We start from the raw sequence: 17,419 nt of genomic DNA, 5'->3' as shown, positions 1-17,419 counted from the left end.
CCTGCTGTGTGGCAAAGAAATACGAGAACCGTCTGGGTGGATTTGTCTGAAATTTTGCCATTCGCAGTTAATGTTAATTTTCTCCATAACAAAAGCAATTTTTACTATGGAGAGTCAAAAGGAATTCGGGATTACTTCGGTTTTACTTTGGAGCGCTCTTTGACTAAGTGTCTTCCAAAACTAAAGCGATCATAACAGCCAATCAGAAGAAAAGACTGAATAACCTTAAGAACCAATGAGAACTCAAAGTAAACAGACCACACTGCCCAAAACGCAGGTGACCAAGTCGTAATTGGATTTAGTTTTGTATCTGATTGGTTGAGAGAGAAGTGCGATTTTTTTTTTGTGGACCAATCACAGAGCGGAGTGAATGAAACCAATATAATTTCGAATTACTTTCGACATTCGATTGGGACTTAGTCATACATGTTTTCCCACACATCAGTAGTGTGTGTGTGTGTGTTGTGTGTGCGTGCGCGCGCGCGCGTGCATGTGTGTGTGTGTGTGTGTGTGTGTGTGTGTGTGTGTGTGTGTGTGTGCATTTTTTCCTTTCTTACGATCGGCCTTTGTGACTACTCTAGTTGGTTTTTACGAAACCTAGTCGGAATAGGTCTTTCCTTTTTTTGTTTTTGTTTACCTGCGGATAAGAGAGCTTTTCGAATGGATGTCGTAAAACCAAACTAAAGTATTAAAAAAAAAAATCAAAAGAAAGGAAACTCGCAGTAAAAACAGCCAAACCGTCTAAAGCGCGAGAAAATGCACGCGACCAAGTCGTGATTGGTTCTAGTTTTGCATCTGATTGGCTGAAAGAGTGGCGCGTGATTCCTTGACAAATCACAGAGCGGAGCACATTAAAACCAATGTAATCCAAGATTTTTGACCAGTCATGACAATAACAATTTCAAAATGCTTGAAAAATATCAAGAAACAGTTCGTTCTATATTCACTGCTTTTATTTGTGAAAAAATATAACGAGATGTAAATTTACTTTTTTATGTGCAAATCAATATGAAAAGACCCCTGAAAATTAACGTTTCTACAAAAGACATTAGCCAAAAACTAAGAAAACAAAAAATTAGAAAACCTTATCATCCCAACGGCGAAAAACGCTATCAGCCTCTATTCATCATTCTTATGCTAATTGCATCCAGCAAGACTTCACTTTCATGACATGAGTGCATAAAAGTTTATCGTTGATTTGTAGGTATTGAAAATCGTGTAAAGGAAATACGTTCGGAATTGGAGCTGAAAAAAAAAACGCCATCATCATTTCGATTTAGGATTAATTCGTGACAGCATTGCGTGCTCAAAACTTTATGATAATTGTACTTTTTTTTACAAAGTTAGTTAATTTCATGTGGATACAACTGAACCCTTATAATGCAAAGAACCCTTTGCTTTGCCGCTCTTCAGACGAGGGTTTATCTTTTAGAATTTCCTTATTTTACTTAATGGTATTTGTCTTTCCCTAAGTGTGCCAAGCAGCTGAAAAAAGAAATGATCTGAACGATGCAGCACTAAAAAGTAAACAAAATATCTCAATAATTTTTTTTGGTCTTAATTTAAATGGAATAAAGAAGACGTGATCAAGTTGCAGGGTTTTATTTTTCACAAAACACCGCACAATAGCCTGCCATCATAGCACGAAGCTTTTCTTGACGCAAAATAAAATTTGCTTTTTGGATATCTTGAATTTTAAACAGTCGTTGACAATGTCTAGCAATTAAAAGAAGTCTGATCGTCAATTACTTTCTTTCACTCCTCCCTTATCAGAGCGAGGTTTAAGATGTAAACTCCTCCCTCGCTGAGTAATAACCATCACAAAAGATTACAAAAGGCGGACTTAGCACTTTTAAATTAGTTACTGTCGGAGGCTGTCATCAATGAACCTAAAATATTAGTTTACGAAAAGGGACATTGCTTCGGCTCCATTGGCTCAGAGTATTTCATAAGTCGCCCTTTCCATTGTCGTCGTTTAAAATGATTGAATAAGAAAGGAACTTAGTATGTGCATCAATCATCATTTAAAAGTGTTCGTCGTTTGCACTTGAAGCTGATATAGCTTCGATCGCAACTACTGCGCAAAAGCTAAAATGAACGACTCGTTAGATTTCGCAACTTTAAGCCCTACCACTAAAAATCTCACATTTCCTAAACTCGCTTATGTAGAGTTGTCGTTTTGGCTTAGTTCTAAAATTGTGTTTTTCATTCTCTTTCATTTTGGAGCTATTCTTGACATATTCGTGATCTATGTTGTGCTACGAAGTGGACAATTGCGGAAAAACGTTTCCAGTTTTTTAATCTTTCATTTGTCCTTGACTCATTTTTTGTTTCGTCTTGTGTTTGCCATGAATTTTATCAATGGTCTTGAAAGAAGGGATCCAGTAATGTGCAAAGTTTCCATCTTTGTTGAACACGCCTGCTCTGCAGCTATTTTCAGCACCTTGGTCGCCATTGCTTGGGAGAGACAAAAAAACATCCTAAAGCCCTTTAAGAGTCTGATTTCCACGCCTTTTAAGTCATATTTACTGATGGTTGCAGCTATTTGGGTATATGCCATGGTATCTTCGATTTCGTTTGTTCAAAGTGTAACTGTTCGCCGAGTCAAATACTGTTGGAAAGTCAACATCACTCAGGAGTGCGGGGAATATATTCTATGTGATAGACCGACTGGCACTTGGCAAATTCAGCTATCGCAAACAGTGTACTCTATTGTAGCGTTTTTTATTCCTCTTTTCTACATGATAGTTGCATACACAAGAATTGCAGTTCGCTTGTGGAAAAGAAGCAAGAATGGAGCCATTCACAGCGCTGTGGCAAAGCATAAATCAAAATCAATTCGTCTGTTGCTTTTCGCCGTCCTTGGATTTATTCTTTGCTGGGGACCAAGTATTTTTTTAAACAATTTGGATAAATATCGTGTTATGGACGGATTGCCGCTAGGAAAAAAGATAATCTTACAGTTTTGGCTAACAGCTATAGCTCCTGCATCAAGCTCCTTGGTAAATACCACGGTGTATGCATTTTTTTGCACTGAGTTTAGGAAAAACAGCGTCAAATTTGCTTGTTGTTGTTGCTACTGCTGCTTTCGTTCTCGTCACGTTGTTTCATATAATCATAGAGTGAATCCTGATGAGATACGCATGAAGGAAACAAAGCAAACTTCAATTCGACAACAACTAGACAGTGACAAACGATGAGCCATTCCAGAACAAAAACATTCCTATCTTGACTTGAGGCTTTATAATCATCATTATCGTTATTATTTATTTGCCTTTTTTTTGACAATAGCAAAAAAAAAAATAACAACATCATAATTATAAGGCGAGGAAGCCTCAACAAACCACCTGACGTGTGGGCAAATCATCTCACTTACAAAAGTAAATATAAAAGTGTTTGGCTTGGCTAATTCAGGTTCATTCCTCCATCGAATGAGAGGGTCTGAAGAAGATGATAGCTTCTAAGGCTAGTAGTTAAAATTTGGCCCGCCAAATTACGGTTACAGTATACCAAACTGACACAAAGTGACACGCAGAAAAAAGGAAGAAATTTTACGGTTAATTTTTTGTACGATTAACGGTTAAAATTTGTCAATTTTTACGCCTAACGATTACATTTTTTGGCCATTTTACGGCTAAGAGATTAAGAACCCCGCTCCACGCGCTTTTTTTCTTGGGCGGGATCAAAGAGGGCAGTCCTGAGAGGGCAAGTTGAGCCCTTCTCCCTTCTTAACCGCTCAGGCAGCCAATCAGAACTACCCACAGGCGCTGCCAGCTATATAATCAGGTTTCACATCGACGTGATACCAAACTATGCTGCGTCATTAAATAAGAAAATTTACAACAATTTATCCGTCAGAGAGCCATACACGCTGTGCAAAACGAGCATTCTTCTGTAGGGATTGGTAACGAGTTTTCACCAAAACGAGGTCGGTCAACCCTCGCCATTTCGTTGTACGCTTTTTTAATAAGGATTTTCTCGAAATCCTTAGCGATATTTTGCCTTTGTAAATGCCTACACACTACTGTGTTCTTCATTCTACCTTTAAGGGCCATCGCAATCCAGATGGGTAGAAAGTTTCATTCTTTAATTTCCTGAAGAATGCAGTTTTGCGAAAGAAATGGATCAATGCGATTCGAAGAGATCCTGGAAAAGATTTTGAACTAACTCGTCGGACTAAAGTGTGCTCCCGTCATTTCAAGAAAACTGACATGAAAAAATCATTGAATGGTATTATAACACTGAAGCCTGGTAACGTCCCATCGAAATGGCATGTGGCATCGCGAAAGAAAAGAAAATCGCCTGCGCGTTGTGAAATAACTTAGATGGCACGCGCGCACTCGCTCGTCGATATGTGTAAACACGGTTTTGACATTTTAGATTCACGCCTCATCTTAATGCCGCGGAGTGGGAGAATTAGGCCTAGTTTATACGTCCCGCTACAGTCGAATTTAATTCAGACGACTCTAATTCCATTAAATTCGTCATTCCGTCGACGTAAATCGTGGCGTGGTTTTATGCGTCGAAATCAATACGATCGAATTTAATTCTCTTCCCAAACTGCAGTGCCTCTGGTCAGAGGTGTCATTTGGAAACAAACAGGGCGCGGTTGAAATACATTAAGAAAATGTATGCATTTCATTCTACGCGACGCTAGTGCGACGTTAAAACTGAAGACGCGTTATCGATATTTTATCACTCTTACCAAGACGGATAAAACGTCAAGGACGAATTTAAATTACCTGACGAATTTAATTCATTTTATACGTCGCGCTATCGCCGAATTTAATTGCTTCTGGGACCTTGAATTAAATTCGTCTGAATTAAATTCGACTGTAGCGCGACGTATAAACTAGGCCTTAGGTGGCCAGGAGATTTCTTGAAAGCTCTACAAAAGAAACGCTCTATTGTGACTCCGTTTTTCATAACTCCCTCAACTTACATCGTCCTTGAGATGAGGGCATATAAACACGGATAATAACTGTTACTGTACAAATATGTTATTTTGCTAGTTACCTCTAAAGCTAATTAAGAGAGAGCATAGCGAGCACAATTACATTGTGAGTAATGTAATTGGTTTATATAACTCAAGTGCTGTAAGTTGTGAGTGAGTTGGCGATCGCCAATAAAATCAATTTTTGTAGGTAGGAATAAAGCTAATTTGGAGGGAACATTGCAAGGGAAGTTCCATTGTCTGAGATGTAGTGTAAATCTGATCCAAACCGATTCGAGGAACCGGAAAGGAAAGACTTTTCTTATTTCACCGCTTGCACATCTAAATATCTCATGCCCCGACGAAGCTTTAAAAAGAACATGCTGAGAAAAATGGCTTCGATATTGCTGAGACCGATGAAATACCTCGATCAAATTAGCTTCAACACACAGTTTGCGAATTCATTAAAAAGCAGACATCTCTTGTGTTTATCACTTTTTAACTTTTTAGCTTTTCTTCATTATGGGACAGAAGGTTTTATACTTTCATGTAGACTAAACAAAATTTATCACCTTATCTTCTTACACGTCCGATCCTCACTTCCTTGTTGATATTGCGCATGTCGCATATGAGCTCAGTAAATGTTGTAGGTAACCATTGCAGATCCTTTGGTTCGATGACAAACCATCACACCGCGAAATCAAAAGTTCGAGCCTCATTAATATTATTCGGCCGCGTGGGGGGTACACATTTTCCTCTTCCTCGCCTGCTCTTCATTTGAAGACCGAGCTTAAACTTAACTTCCCTCTTAACCGATGTCTACGACACCAGACAAATCGACCTTCTAAATCTGAATTGTTCCCAGGCCAACAATTTAACCATCTTAGGTCGATAGCATCAATAAAAAAAAAAGGAAAAACACATCCCAAACGACAAGTCGCATTAAGCGCACTAGCCTTTTATAGTGCGGTGTGTAATCTTCCAATTGAAAGCAGTTTGACCCTACCCATATGCTTGCCAGGATCGCGCATCGCCCAAAATTGGTACAGTGTTCACCACTTGAAAAATGTTGAGGAAATTTTCGTATGCCTTGATCTTGTCCACAGTAGCCTTCATCGCTGCTTGTGAGGATGTAACAATAAAAAGGCCCAAAGAAGAAGAGAGTCCAAACGAGGGTAAACGTGAACTTTTCTGCATGTTATTCAAAAGTCAATAGGAGGTAGCGTAGCCAAGTGGTTAGGGTGCTGGATTTGTAATCCGGTGGCCCGGGTTCGAGTTCTTCACCCTACTACTCGCTGGATTTGTTCTCGGTTTCCCCAAGTTCAACTCTTCGGCTGCGCTCTGTAAATAGCCTACTTGTCTGCCTCTTGCCAGTGGGGATTTTCATGCTGTTTATGTTTATTTAAAATCTTTGTTTGATTTATTTGAGGGCCACAAGTTCATCAGTTGAATTACTGTCATGTGTTACCCTTGTTAAATAAAGTTGTTTATTATTATTACTATTATTATTATTATCATTATCATTATCATTATCATCATTATTATTATTATTAGTAGTAGTAGTAGTAGTAGTAGTAGCAGTAGTAGTAGTAGTAGTTGTAGTAGTAGTATGAATCACTTCTCGTCTTGCTAGTAAGCGCATAGGACATCAGCACGGCCGTGTAGTGTAGACTTTTGACCGAAGAGTAACTGATGCACCAACAAAGAGTGCACTGATGTTTTCCAACACAGACTTACTGTCCTGCAATCTCTAGCGAGGATATATGTTTTTTTCGTCTCTTTAAAAACACACGTAAAGGCCTGCATGCTCGCACACACCGACTAACCCACAAACTTCTATAGGCCTTACAAAGAAATTATCTTTCTCTAGAATCAGGCCATCTATCTAGCCAGTCAAAATGCAAGCTACACACCTTTCGTGGAACATGGGGAAACTTGAATCTGAGCCGCATCATAGTAGCACCGAGACTACCGGTCACATTTGCCTTCTGTTACGGCGCATGCACCCCATCAGCCTTCACAATGGACTTAAAGGCTGGAGGAAAAAATAGCATTTATGGCCTGCTGTTACGCGAGATGACTAGTTTGTCTAATGTTCCGCTCTCTGCCGATGAGAAGAGAAAGTTTAAGACGCCTTGTTGTGTTCCTGAGGAATATACGGGACTTTGGGTTACCAGGGTAAGTAATAGAACAGTCCAAACAGAATATTGATTCAATGCAATACCTTCAAAATGTGGCTGCCGCTGAGACAATAAAAAATCCGGCGTGTGCAGTATCAAACGTAACTCAACTCAGTAAATCAACTTCATTCCATGTTTTGAGTAATAATTGTTGTTCAATATTTGGTAATGACAAATATTACAGTTTGACAAAGACAGAAAAAAAAAAGTATTTCGCATTAGCAATAATGTTATGGGAATTAGAAAAATACAAACCACTTTCGTATGCGTTGAACTTTGTTCTCCTTAATCACTTTGAAAGAGGAAATAAGAAGATTCCTGGTGTATGTAGCCAAAACTTTGTAACCAGGCTAGCCCAGCAACTTAATGAATGTCAAGAAAGGAAAGAGTGGTCTGGTGACATCTCGGACTCTGGGCGGCCAACTTGAGGAGGCCCTTCCTTAGTGGATATTGCAACATCCAAAAAAAGAGTATAACTTCACATCGATGACACAATCGGTGGGCAAGTGTAATTAGGTCAACTTCGTTTATTACATCTTATTCAGTAGCGTAGGCGAGCCACAACATAAAACATAAAAAGGTAACTTAATGAGATTATTGACATCAAGTTAATAAGTGTAAGTTCATTATTAATGTATGTTTTTGTCATTATAAGACGCTACTCAAATAAAAAGAAGTATCGGGCTGATCACAATGAACTTACAGTAAAATATAAACACATCAAAATTGAGTTGGAAAAAGATTTCTCTCCGTCAAAAGTAATTAGTAAACAGGACACCATTTCCAGAGTCTCCAGCTTCACTTATTGGAGTAAGCATCAGGTAAAGAATTGGGCGAGTAATGCTTCTAATAAAGCAGTTTTCGATCAAGTGTCGAAAGCAACCGGTTTGGTTTAGTTTACTTCGCTCTGTGCTTGGACCAGAAAACTCTCGCCATTCTCTAAACCAATCATGCAAAACTAAAACCAATCAAAAGTTGGTCGCCCGCGTTTTCCCGCGCTTTGGGCTGTGTGCTTTCTTACTTTAAGTTCTCATTGGTTCTTAAAGGTATTTTCCTTCCTTCTGATTGACTGTTGTGATTACTTTGGTTTGGTTTTACGATAATCAATCGAAAAGCGCTCTATAAAACAATTTACAAATTATTTTGAACTGCTCAAGAGTAAGGCTCTGATGCACCAACAAAGAGTGCACTGATGTTTTCCAACACAGACTTACTGTCCTGCAATCTCTAGCGAGGATATATGTTTTTTTCGTCTCTTTAAAAACACACGTAAAGGCCTGCATGCTCGCACACACCGACTAACCCACAAACTTCTATAGGCCTTACAAAGAAATTATCTTTCTCTAGAATCAGGCCATCTATCTAGCCAGTCAAAATGCAAGCTACACACCTTTCGTGGAACATGGGGAAACTTGAATCTGAGCCGCATCATAGTAGCACCGAGACTACCGGTCACATTTGCCTTCTGTTACGGCGCATGCACCCCATCAGCCTTCACAATGGACTTAAAGGCTGGAGGAAAAAATAGCATTTATGGCCTGCTGTTACGCGAGATGACTAGTTTGTCTAATGTTCCGCTCTCTGCCGATGAGAAGAGAAAGTTTAAGACGCCTTGTTGTGTTCCTGAGGAATATACGGGACTTTGGGTTACCAGGGTAAGTAATAGAACAGTCCAAACAGAATATTGATTCAATGCAATACCTTCAAAATGTGGCTGCCGCTGAGACAATAAAAAATCCGGCGTGTGCAGTATCAAACGTAACTCAACTCAGTAAATCAACTTCATTCCATGTTTTGAGTAATAATTGTTGTTCAATATTTGGTAATGACAAATATTACAGTTTGACAAAGACAGAAAAAAAAAAGTATTTCGCATTAGCAATAATGTTATGGGAATTAGAAAAATACAAACCACTTTCGTATGCGTTGAACTTTGTTCTCCTTAATCACTTTGAAAGAGGAAATAAGAAGATTCCTGGTGTATGTAGCCAAAACTTTGTAACCAGGCTAGCCCAGCAACTTAATGAATGTCAAGAAAGGAAAGAGTGGTCTGGTGACATCTCGGACTCTGGGCGGCCAACTTGAGGAGGCCCTTCCTTAGTGGATATTGCAACATCCAAAAAAAGAGTATAACTTCACATCGATGACACAATCGGTGGGCAAGTGTAATTAGGTCAACTTCGTTTATTACATCTTATTCAGTAGCGTAGGCGAGCCACAACATAAAACATAAAAAGGTAACTTAATGAGATTATTGACATCAAGTTAATAAGTGTAAGTTCATTATTAATGTATGTTTTTGTCATTATAAGACGCTACTCAAATAAAAAGAAGTATCGGGCTGATCACAATGAACTTACAGTAAAATATAAACACATCAAAATTGAGTTGGAAAAAGATTTCTCTCCGTCAAAAGTAATTAGTAAACAGGACACCATTTCCAGAGTCTCCAGCTTCACTTATTGGAGTAAGCATCAGGTAAAGAATTGGGCGAGTAATGCTTCTAATAAAGCAGTTTTCGATCAAGTGTCGAAAGCAACCGGTTTGGTTTAGTTTACTTCGCTCTGTGCTTGGACCAGAAAACTCTCGCCATTCTCTAAACCAATCATGCAAAACTAAAACCAATCAAAAGTTGGTCGCCCGCGTTTTCCCGCGCTTTGGGCTGTGTGCTTTCTTACTTTAAGTTCTCATTGGTTCTTAAAGGTATTTTCCTTCCTTCTGATTGACTGTTGTGATTACTTTGGTTTGGTTTTACGATAATCAATCGAAAAGCGCTCTATAAAACAATTTACAAATTATTTTGAACTGCTCAAGAGTAAGGCTCCGAAATTATAGACCGCCTATTGGAAGATTTAGCCAGGAAGGCGAGAGAAACATTTTGTTCATGGTAACATGAGCTTTTTTTTTTGTCAACCCGCCTACAACATTTTTACATTAATTAATAGCTACCATAGAATTCTTTGCGACAACCTAGCTTGCGCTCGTCACAGAATGCATGTTTGTTTGATCACCTAAAAACCTTAAATTTTTCAGTAATTATGACTTATGTATACGTCAATTTTTTTAAATATTATGGTCTGTAAGAAAGTATACACAAAACTGCTGAGAGCAGTCTTGAGCTCAGAGTCAATTATGTACTTTAAATATGGGGAAACATAATCTACTCTTGCAATGTGCGAGGGAGACTAGCAATGTTCTTGTACGTAACTTAAGCCTGAAGGCTTGGTTACATAATATTGGTGCATTACATGTCTTCGTACATAAGGTGTCCATCTGATGGTTCTGAAGGGGGTAAGTTGGCAAACAAACTGTGGTGCTGCGTCGGTGGGTGTAACAAGGTAATTTTGGTTTTATCAACTAAGTTGAAAGTGTAAATTGGACACCGACGGTTACACTGCTGAGATGGTTCCCGAAGACGGAGGGCTTAACCAATCAACAAAGAAAATAGTTCAGTCTTTATTTTGGATCGACCTGCTCTTTTCGTATCGAAGTTTGCCACCTTCTTGTTTGTAAACGTAGTTCTTCATCTGGACTAATCCGGTGATTACGGCACGATTTACAGCAGCAGCAACAACAACAACAACAGGCAAATTTGATGCTGTTTTTCCTGAATTGAGGGCAAAAGAATGCATATACTGCGGTATTTACACAAGAACTTGATGCCGGCGCTATGAACATGAACCACACCATTAAAAAGTACTGTGTTTCTTCAGGCACTCGGTCAAAAGCTTGATATTTCTCCACCATGTTCCCCAAAATACTTGGTCCCCAGCAAAGAACAAAGCCAATCACGGCTACGACCAACAAGCGAATAGATTTTGATTTATGCTTTGCTACGGCGCAATGAATGGTTCCATTTTTGCTTATTTTCCACAAGCGAACTGCAATTCTTGTATATGCAACTACTATATAGGAAAGAGGAAAGAGAAACGCCACAACAAAATAAATCGTTTCAGAGAGCCGAATTTGCCAACTAGACCGTGGTATTTCACAAAACATATACTCTCTACATGTTTCATTGTCACTCACTGTCCGACAATAGGTAACAGTCCGAACTGACACACTGTGAACAAACGAAATAGATGATAACACGGCGTACATCCAGATCGCTCCAATCATCATTAAATATGACCGAAGAGGTTTAGAAAGCAGACTCCTAAAAGGCTGTAAAATGTTTTCGTGTCTGTCCCACGCTATAGCTACTAACGTGCTAAAAATAGCGACTGGCCATGCGTGGTCGACGAAGGCAAACGCCCTACAAGCTTGAATATCCCTTCTACGCAGATCCCCAGTAAAATTCATGATGATCACAAGATGAAACAGTAGATGAGTCACAGATAGATGAAAAAGTAAAAAGCTGGCGAAATTTTTTCGTAGTTGTCCACTTCGTAACATAACATAGATGACGAATATGTCTAGCACGCCGCCGGCTCCGAACACAATGGCGTAGAAAACGAAAGAAAACACTGCAAATTTATAAAAGAAAAAGAAATCGTCTGTCCACAGACCGGAGTACTCTGTGTTATTAAAAGTGAAATTTTCAACTGTCGCATTTAATGTTTCCATTCTTGTTTAGGTTCATTGAACCAAATTCCACCAAAGTACTCTCGAATCGTCAGCTTTTTCCTTGCGCAAGATATAGTCAACACGGTTTAAAATGATCTTGCAAATAACAAGTGCGCCCTGAAAAATGAACAAAATGGAAGAAGGTGGGAATGTTTGTAGGTATCTCTTCAAAGATAAGCAAAGCAAGCACGCATTGGACCAAATCGCGCAAAACAAGAACGAATTAACGTTTCTATAATAAAAAATCTTCTATTTCCGATAGCTGTTTTCTGTCAATGTAATGTAAATTATCTGTACTATTGTACAGAGCGATTGGTAATTAAGTTAAAAAAAAATGAAAACTTTATGTTGCTTACCAGTTGGTGGAAGTGGAGAACGACGTTGTGATAGACAAGTTCAAGTCAGAAATATATTCCAAATGTCGAACTCCTTTGTTAGAAAGCTTCCCTCTGTTTACACCGAACCTAGGCAGAATATGAAATATTGATAATATAGTCATGAGTTCATGAAGTAAGTCAATAAGATGTCACTAAGATGTCCCCACGCATGTCAGCTACCCAAAGACGAAAGTGAGTAATTGCCCCTCCTAATGGTTACGCAAAACGAAAAAAAGCAATTTGACCTAAAAAATTATTAAAAGGTAAAACCGTGGATGGGAAGTGTTTTGATGACTACTGTATCCTGTTCAGCTGGGTTCGCTTCTTGTGTTTTTGCCAGTTGGCGTTTTTTTGATGGCTTAGAAAAATGAAACACAATTACTGTTCTCGATATTCTCAAAAACCGTTGTGAGATGAAGTAGGATTTCTTATTTCTCATCCCTAAAAAAATAGCTACCTGTCGTCAAAATTCCTTTCGCGAGACAGTTGTGAGAGTCCAATGTTAACAAATGTCAGATCATATTTAAATGGATGGTAAATCTAGCTTTTTGCATGTTGTTCGTTTTAGTAAATTAAAAGTCCGGAAAAGTTGTTTATTCTGTTGCTATCAAGGAAGGGGAAACATTTGTCCATGAAATGCAAATGAAAAAAATTGAATAGGAACCTGCTGTGGGGCGAAGAAATACGAGAACCGTCTGGGTGGATTTGTCTGAAATTTTGCCGTTCGCAACGTATGTTAATTTTCTCCATAACAAAAGCAATTTTCACTATGGAGAGCCGGAAGGAATTCCGGATTACTTCTGTTTTACTATGGAGCGCCCTTTGACTGAGTGTCTTTAAACCAAAACTAAGGCGATCATAACAGCCACTCAGAAGAAAGGACTGAATAACCTTAAGAACCAATGAGAACTCAAAGTAACAGACCACACTGCCCAAAACGCAGGTGACTAAGAAGTAATTGGTTTTAGTTTTGTATCTGATTGGTTGAGAGAGAAGCGCGATTTCTTTGGACCAATCACAGAGCAGAGTGAGTCAAGCCAATATAATTTCGAATTATTTTGACATTCAATTGGGACTTAGTCATACATGTTTTCCAGCACATCAGTAGTGTGTGTGTGTGTTTGTGTTGTGTGTGTGTGTGTGTGTGTGTATCCGTGTGTGTGTGTGTGTGTGTGTGCATTTTTTCCTTTCTTATGATCGACCTTTGTGACTGTTCTAGTTGGCTTTTACGAAACCTAGTCGGAATAGGTCTTCCCGAACCCTTATTACTTTTTGTTTGCTCCCCTGGAACTTCGGTGGAATTTTTCTTTTTTTTTTTTTTGTTTACCCGCAGGTAAGAGAGCTTTTCGAATAAATGTCGCCGGTAAAACCAAACTAAAGTACTAAAAAAAAAACCAATGATCATTTCGATTTAGGATTAATTCTTGATAGCATTGCGTGTTCAAAACTTTATGATAATTGTACTTTTTTTTACAAAGTTAGTTAATTTCGTGTGGATTGAATTGAACCCTTATAATGCAAAAAGGCCTTTGCTTTGCCGCTCGTCAGACGAGGGTTCATCTTATAGAATTTCCTTATTTTACTTAATGGTATTTGTCTTTTCCCTAAGTGTGCCAAACAGCTGAAAAAAGAAATGATCTGAACGATGCTGCGCTAAAAAGTAAACAAAAAATCTCAATCATTTCTTTTGGTCTTAATTTAAATGGAACAAAGAAGACGTGGTCAAGTTCCAGGGTTTTATTCTTCACAAAATACTACACAACAGCTTGCCATCATAGCACGAGGTTTTTCTCAACGCGAAATAAAATTTGTTGTTTGGATTCATCTTGAATTTTAAACAGTTTTTGACAATGTCTGGCAATTAAAAGAAGTCTGAGCGTTAATTGCTTTCTTTCATTTCTCCTTTATGACAGCGAGGTTTAAGATGTAAACTCCTCCCTCGCTGAGTAATAACCATCACAAAAGATTACAAAAGACCGACTTAGCACTCTTAAATTAGTTACTGTCTGAGGCTTTTGTCCATAAACCTAAAATATTAGTTCACGAAAAGGGACATCGCTTCGGCTCCATTGGCTCCGAGTATTTTATGATCATAAGTCGCTCTTTAAATTGTCGTCGTTTTAAATGATTAAATAAGAGAGAACTTAGTATGTGCATCAATCACCATTTAAAAGTGGAGTGGTTTGCACTCGAAGCTGATACAGCTTGATACTGCCGACAAGAAGAGAAACTTTAAGACGCCTTGTTGTGTTCCTGAGGAATATACGGGACTTTGGGTTACCAGGGTAAGCAATAGAACAGTCCAAACCGAATTTTGGTTCAACGCAATACCTTCAAAATGTGGCTGCCGCTGAGACTAAAATATCCGGCGTGTGCAGTATCAAACGTAACTCGACTCAGTAAATCAACTTCATTCCACGTTGACAAAGACAGCAACAAAAAAAAATTTGGCATTAGCAATAATGTTATGTGAATTAGAAAAATACAAACCACTTTCGTATGCGTTGAGCTTTGTTCTTCTTAATCACTTTGAAAGAGGAAATAAGTAGATTCCTGGTGAACGTAGCCAAAACTTTGTAACCAGGCAAGCCCAGCGCCTTAACGAATGTTTACAAAGGAAAGAGTGGTCTGGTGACATCTTGGACTCTGGGCGGCCAACTTGAAGAGGCCCTTCCTTGGTGGATATTGCAACATCCAAAAAAAGGGTACCACTTCACATCGATGACACAATCGGTGGGCAAGTGTGATTAGGTCAACTTTGTTTATTACAGCTTATTCAGTAGCGTAGTCGAGCCACAACATAAAACACAAAAAGGTAACTTAATAAGATTATTGACATCAAGTTTCAGTGTAAGTTCATTATTAATGTAAGTTTTCGTCATTTTAAGACGCCACTCAAATAAAAAGGAAGTATCGGGCTGATCACGATGAACTTAAAGTAAAATATAAACACATCAAAATTGTGTTGGGAAAAGATTTCTTTCATTCAAAAGTAATTAGTAAACACAACACTATTTCCAGAGTCTCCAGCTTCACTTATTGGAGTGGGCATGAGGTAAAGAATGGGGCAATTGTACCTTATAAGATAATGCTTCTAATGAAGTACTTTTCGATCGAGTGTCGAAAGTAACCGGTTTGGTTTGCTTTACTTCGCCCTGTGCTTGGTCCAGAAAACTCTCGCCATTCTCTAAACCAATCAGATGCAAAACTAAAACCAATCACAACTTGGCCGCCCAGGTTTTCCAGCGTTTTCCCGCGCTTTAGGCTGTGTGCTTTTTTACTTTGAGTTCTCATTGGTTCTTAAAGTTACTTTCCTTTCTTCTGATTGGCTGTTGTGGTTACTTTGGTTTTGGTTTTACGATAATCAATCGAAAAGCGCTCTATAAAACAATTTACAAATCATTTTAACTCAAGTGAATGACAACGTGAACAAATTGTAAGAAAATTCGTTGATTTCCTTCCGCTTCAATAAAGCTACATCATTGTTTTATAACCCTTCCTCAAAAAGACTTCTCGTGTACAAAGGGTATTTCCTCTTTACTCCATTTTTGAGGACTCTCAAGCAAATCAGTACCTCTTATAGAATGCAAATCTGTTTAACCGCTAGTCAAGTTCCCTGAGTTTGGCCAGTGTACACAAGCTTGGGAATAATGCAATTTCTCCCAAAGTTTGATTGGTTTGATAATAGTAAATCAAGCAAACAAAAACGGCCCAGAGTAAAGGGGCTAAGTTTCTAACCGAACTCAAACAAACCCTTTAAAACAGCGTCTGATCCCTACTGTTCGACCAATAAGATGACAGCTCTGAGAAGGAGCTTGTATAATAATATCTTATTAACCAAGCGCGAGGGCCGTACTGGAAGAATATCGGCCCGAGGTCTTGACAGTACGGACCGAGCGCAGCGAGGTCCGTACAAAAAAGACTGAGGGCCGATATTCTTCCAGTACGGTCCCGGGCAAGCTTGGTTAATAAGAGATTTATTATACGACTGAAGTTCAAAGCGACACAAGTGCGGTAACATTCGGGACCATTCGGGACAGTGCCCGGTCCAATACTTAGAGAATATTGGACCGGCAATAGAGCATTTTGATTGGTTGATTTTAGTTATTGGCCCTCTGGCTGCCCGAGTCGTGTAATAAGTTAGTGTAAAACGTAAACATCTCGTTCTTGAGAAGTAAACATGTACCAAAACTAAAGCATTAAAGACTATAGGCTGGTCACACATGCCCAGTGCATACGACGAGTCCCTTGAGATCAGTCATCGTCTGTCTTCGCTTTCTTAGCGGTAGGTTCTTCTTCATCAAATCTCGTGTGAGTTGCTGTTGACTTTTCGTCGTTTCCTTCGTTTCATTTTCCCTCAAGCCTGTCGGAAGTTCGTCTTTTTCTTTTAACACAGTTGAAATGGTAAGGCGAACGAACGGAGAAAAAACAACTGAAATTTAGAAAAAATTGTATTTGAATTATGATCATAGTAACAATATGCTTATGATAATATGATAACGAGGGCGGGCGCCACCTCGTCTCAGTATTGTTTTCCTTTTGTGAGACATTTTTGGTGGTTCTTTTTTTTTGTTCGCTCGATGGTCGATGTTTCAAGAGATGGTTTTTCAGGAAGTTGATTCTGGCTCCTTGTTCTCGACGAGTTTTAACAACGACAACTCCTTTCTTGTCTCCTCTTCTGCTGACAGAACAGGTTCCATCAGTTTTTTGTCTGCGCGAATGGCTAATGCACTTTAGTGAATTTCTTTTTTTGTAAACTGCTTTGAGTACCACGAAATGTCTCAACAGGACAAAAGACAAAACCTAGACTAAATTTGATTAGTGGTTCAAGGATTAGTGCTGACTGCTTTTCGCCGACAACCAGCCTCAGAGAGCTTTTAAGAAATTTTGAAACATTTCCCTTTGAACCATCCAAATGAAAATAATTTTTGGGACTACCTTAGATCGCTTTAGAGCTTCAAGTTCCAAAACTGTTTTTCAATTTTCTTTTGTTTTAATTTTTTTTTTTATCGATGTTTCTTTCTGTACGGTTATCTTTTATCTTTAAGTGAAAATATTCTGATCTCAAGTATTAAAGTTCTCATTTTGGCTTGATGGACACAAAATGTATTGTTTGTGTCCATCAAGTTCGCAAAAGGAGTTTCTACACTTTCAGTTCTTTGGTTTCGTACAAGGAACATAACTACCCAGTGTGGGACTTGCAGTTCTGGTAGGGAATACTTTTTTCTTAACCCTCTTTTTTTAACAAAACATGATTTCGTTTATTTCCTAGAATTGAACTCTAGTATGTCATATCGAAGGGTACTCTCTCTCTCCATGCCCCCTACCTCTCCGACTCCGTCTTTACCCTTTAGCAGTTTTTT

The 17,419-nt window shown here is 38.7% G+C and overlaps 2 protein-coding genes across 2 annotated transcripts; one reads left to right on the top strand and one right to left on the bottom strand.

Moving 5' to 3' along the window:
* Positions 1-1,687: 1,687 nt before the first annotated feature.
* Positions 1,688-5,364, top strand: LOC148716943 (pyroglutamylated RF-amide peptide receptor-like). Its single transcript, XM_088746026.1, has one exon. It carries the CDS (start codon positions 2,094-2,096, stop codon positions 3,198-3,200), a length of 1,107 nt encoding a protein of 368 aa, XP_088602152.1. The 5' UTR covers positions 1,688-2,093; the 3' UTR covers positions 3,201-5,364.
* A 3,844-nt stretch (positions 5,365-9,208) lies between these two features.
* LOC148716942 (pyroglutamylated RF-amide peptide receptor-like) lies at positions 9,209-12,132 on the bottom strand. The gene is made up of 2 exons (XM_088744337.1): positions 12,036-12,132; positions 9,209-11,796 (listed from the first exon to the last, which is right to left on the bottom strand). The coding sequence occupies exon 2, from the start codon at positions 11,677-11,679 to the stop codon at positions 10,570-10,572; it is 1,110 nt and encodes a 369-aa protein (XP_088600463.1). The 5' UTR covers positions 11,680-11,796; positions 12,036-12,132; the 3' UTR covers positions 9,209-10,569.
* Between the last annotated feature and the right edge of the window lie 5,287 nt (positions 12,133-17,419).

Source organism: Stylophora pistillata, chromosome 14 (genome assembly GCF_964205215.1).
Source record: "Stylophora pistillata chromosome 14, jaStyPist1.2, whole genome shotgun sequence".
Lineage (NCBI taxonomy): Eukaryota > Metazoa > Cnidaria > Anthozoa > Scleractinia > Pocilloporidae > Stylophora > Stylophora pistillata.
This window is presented reverse-complemented; position numbering and strand designations above follow the sequence as displayed.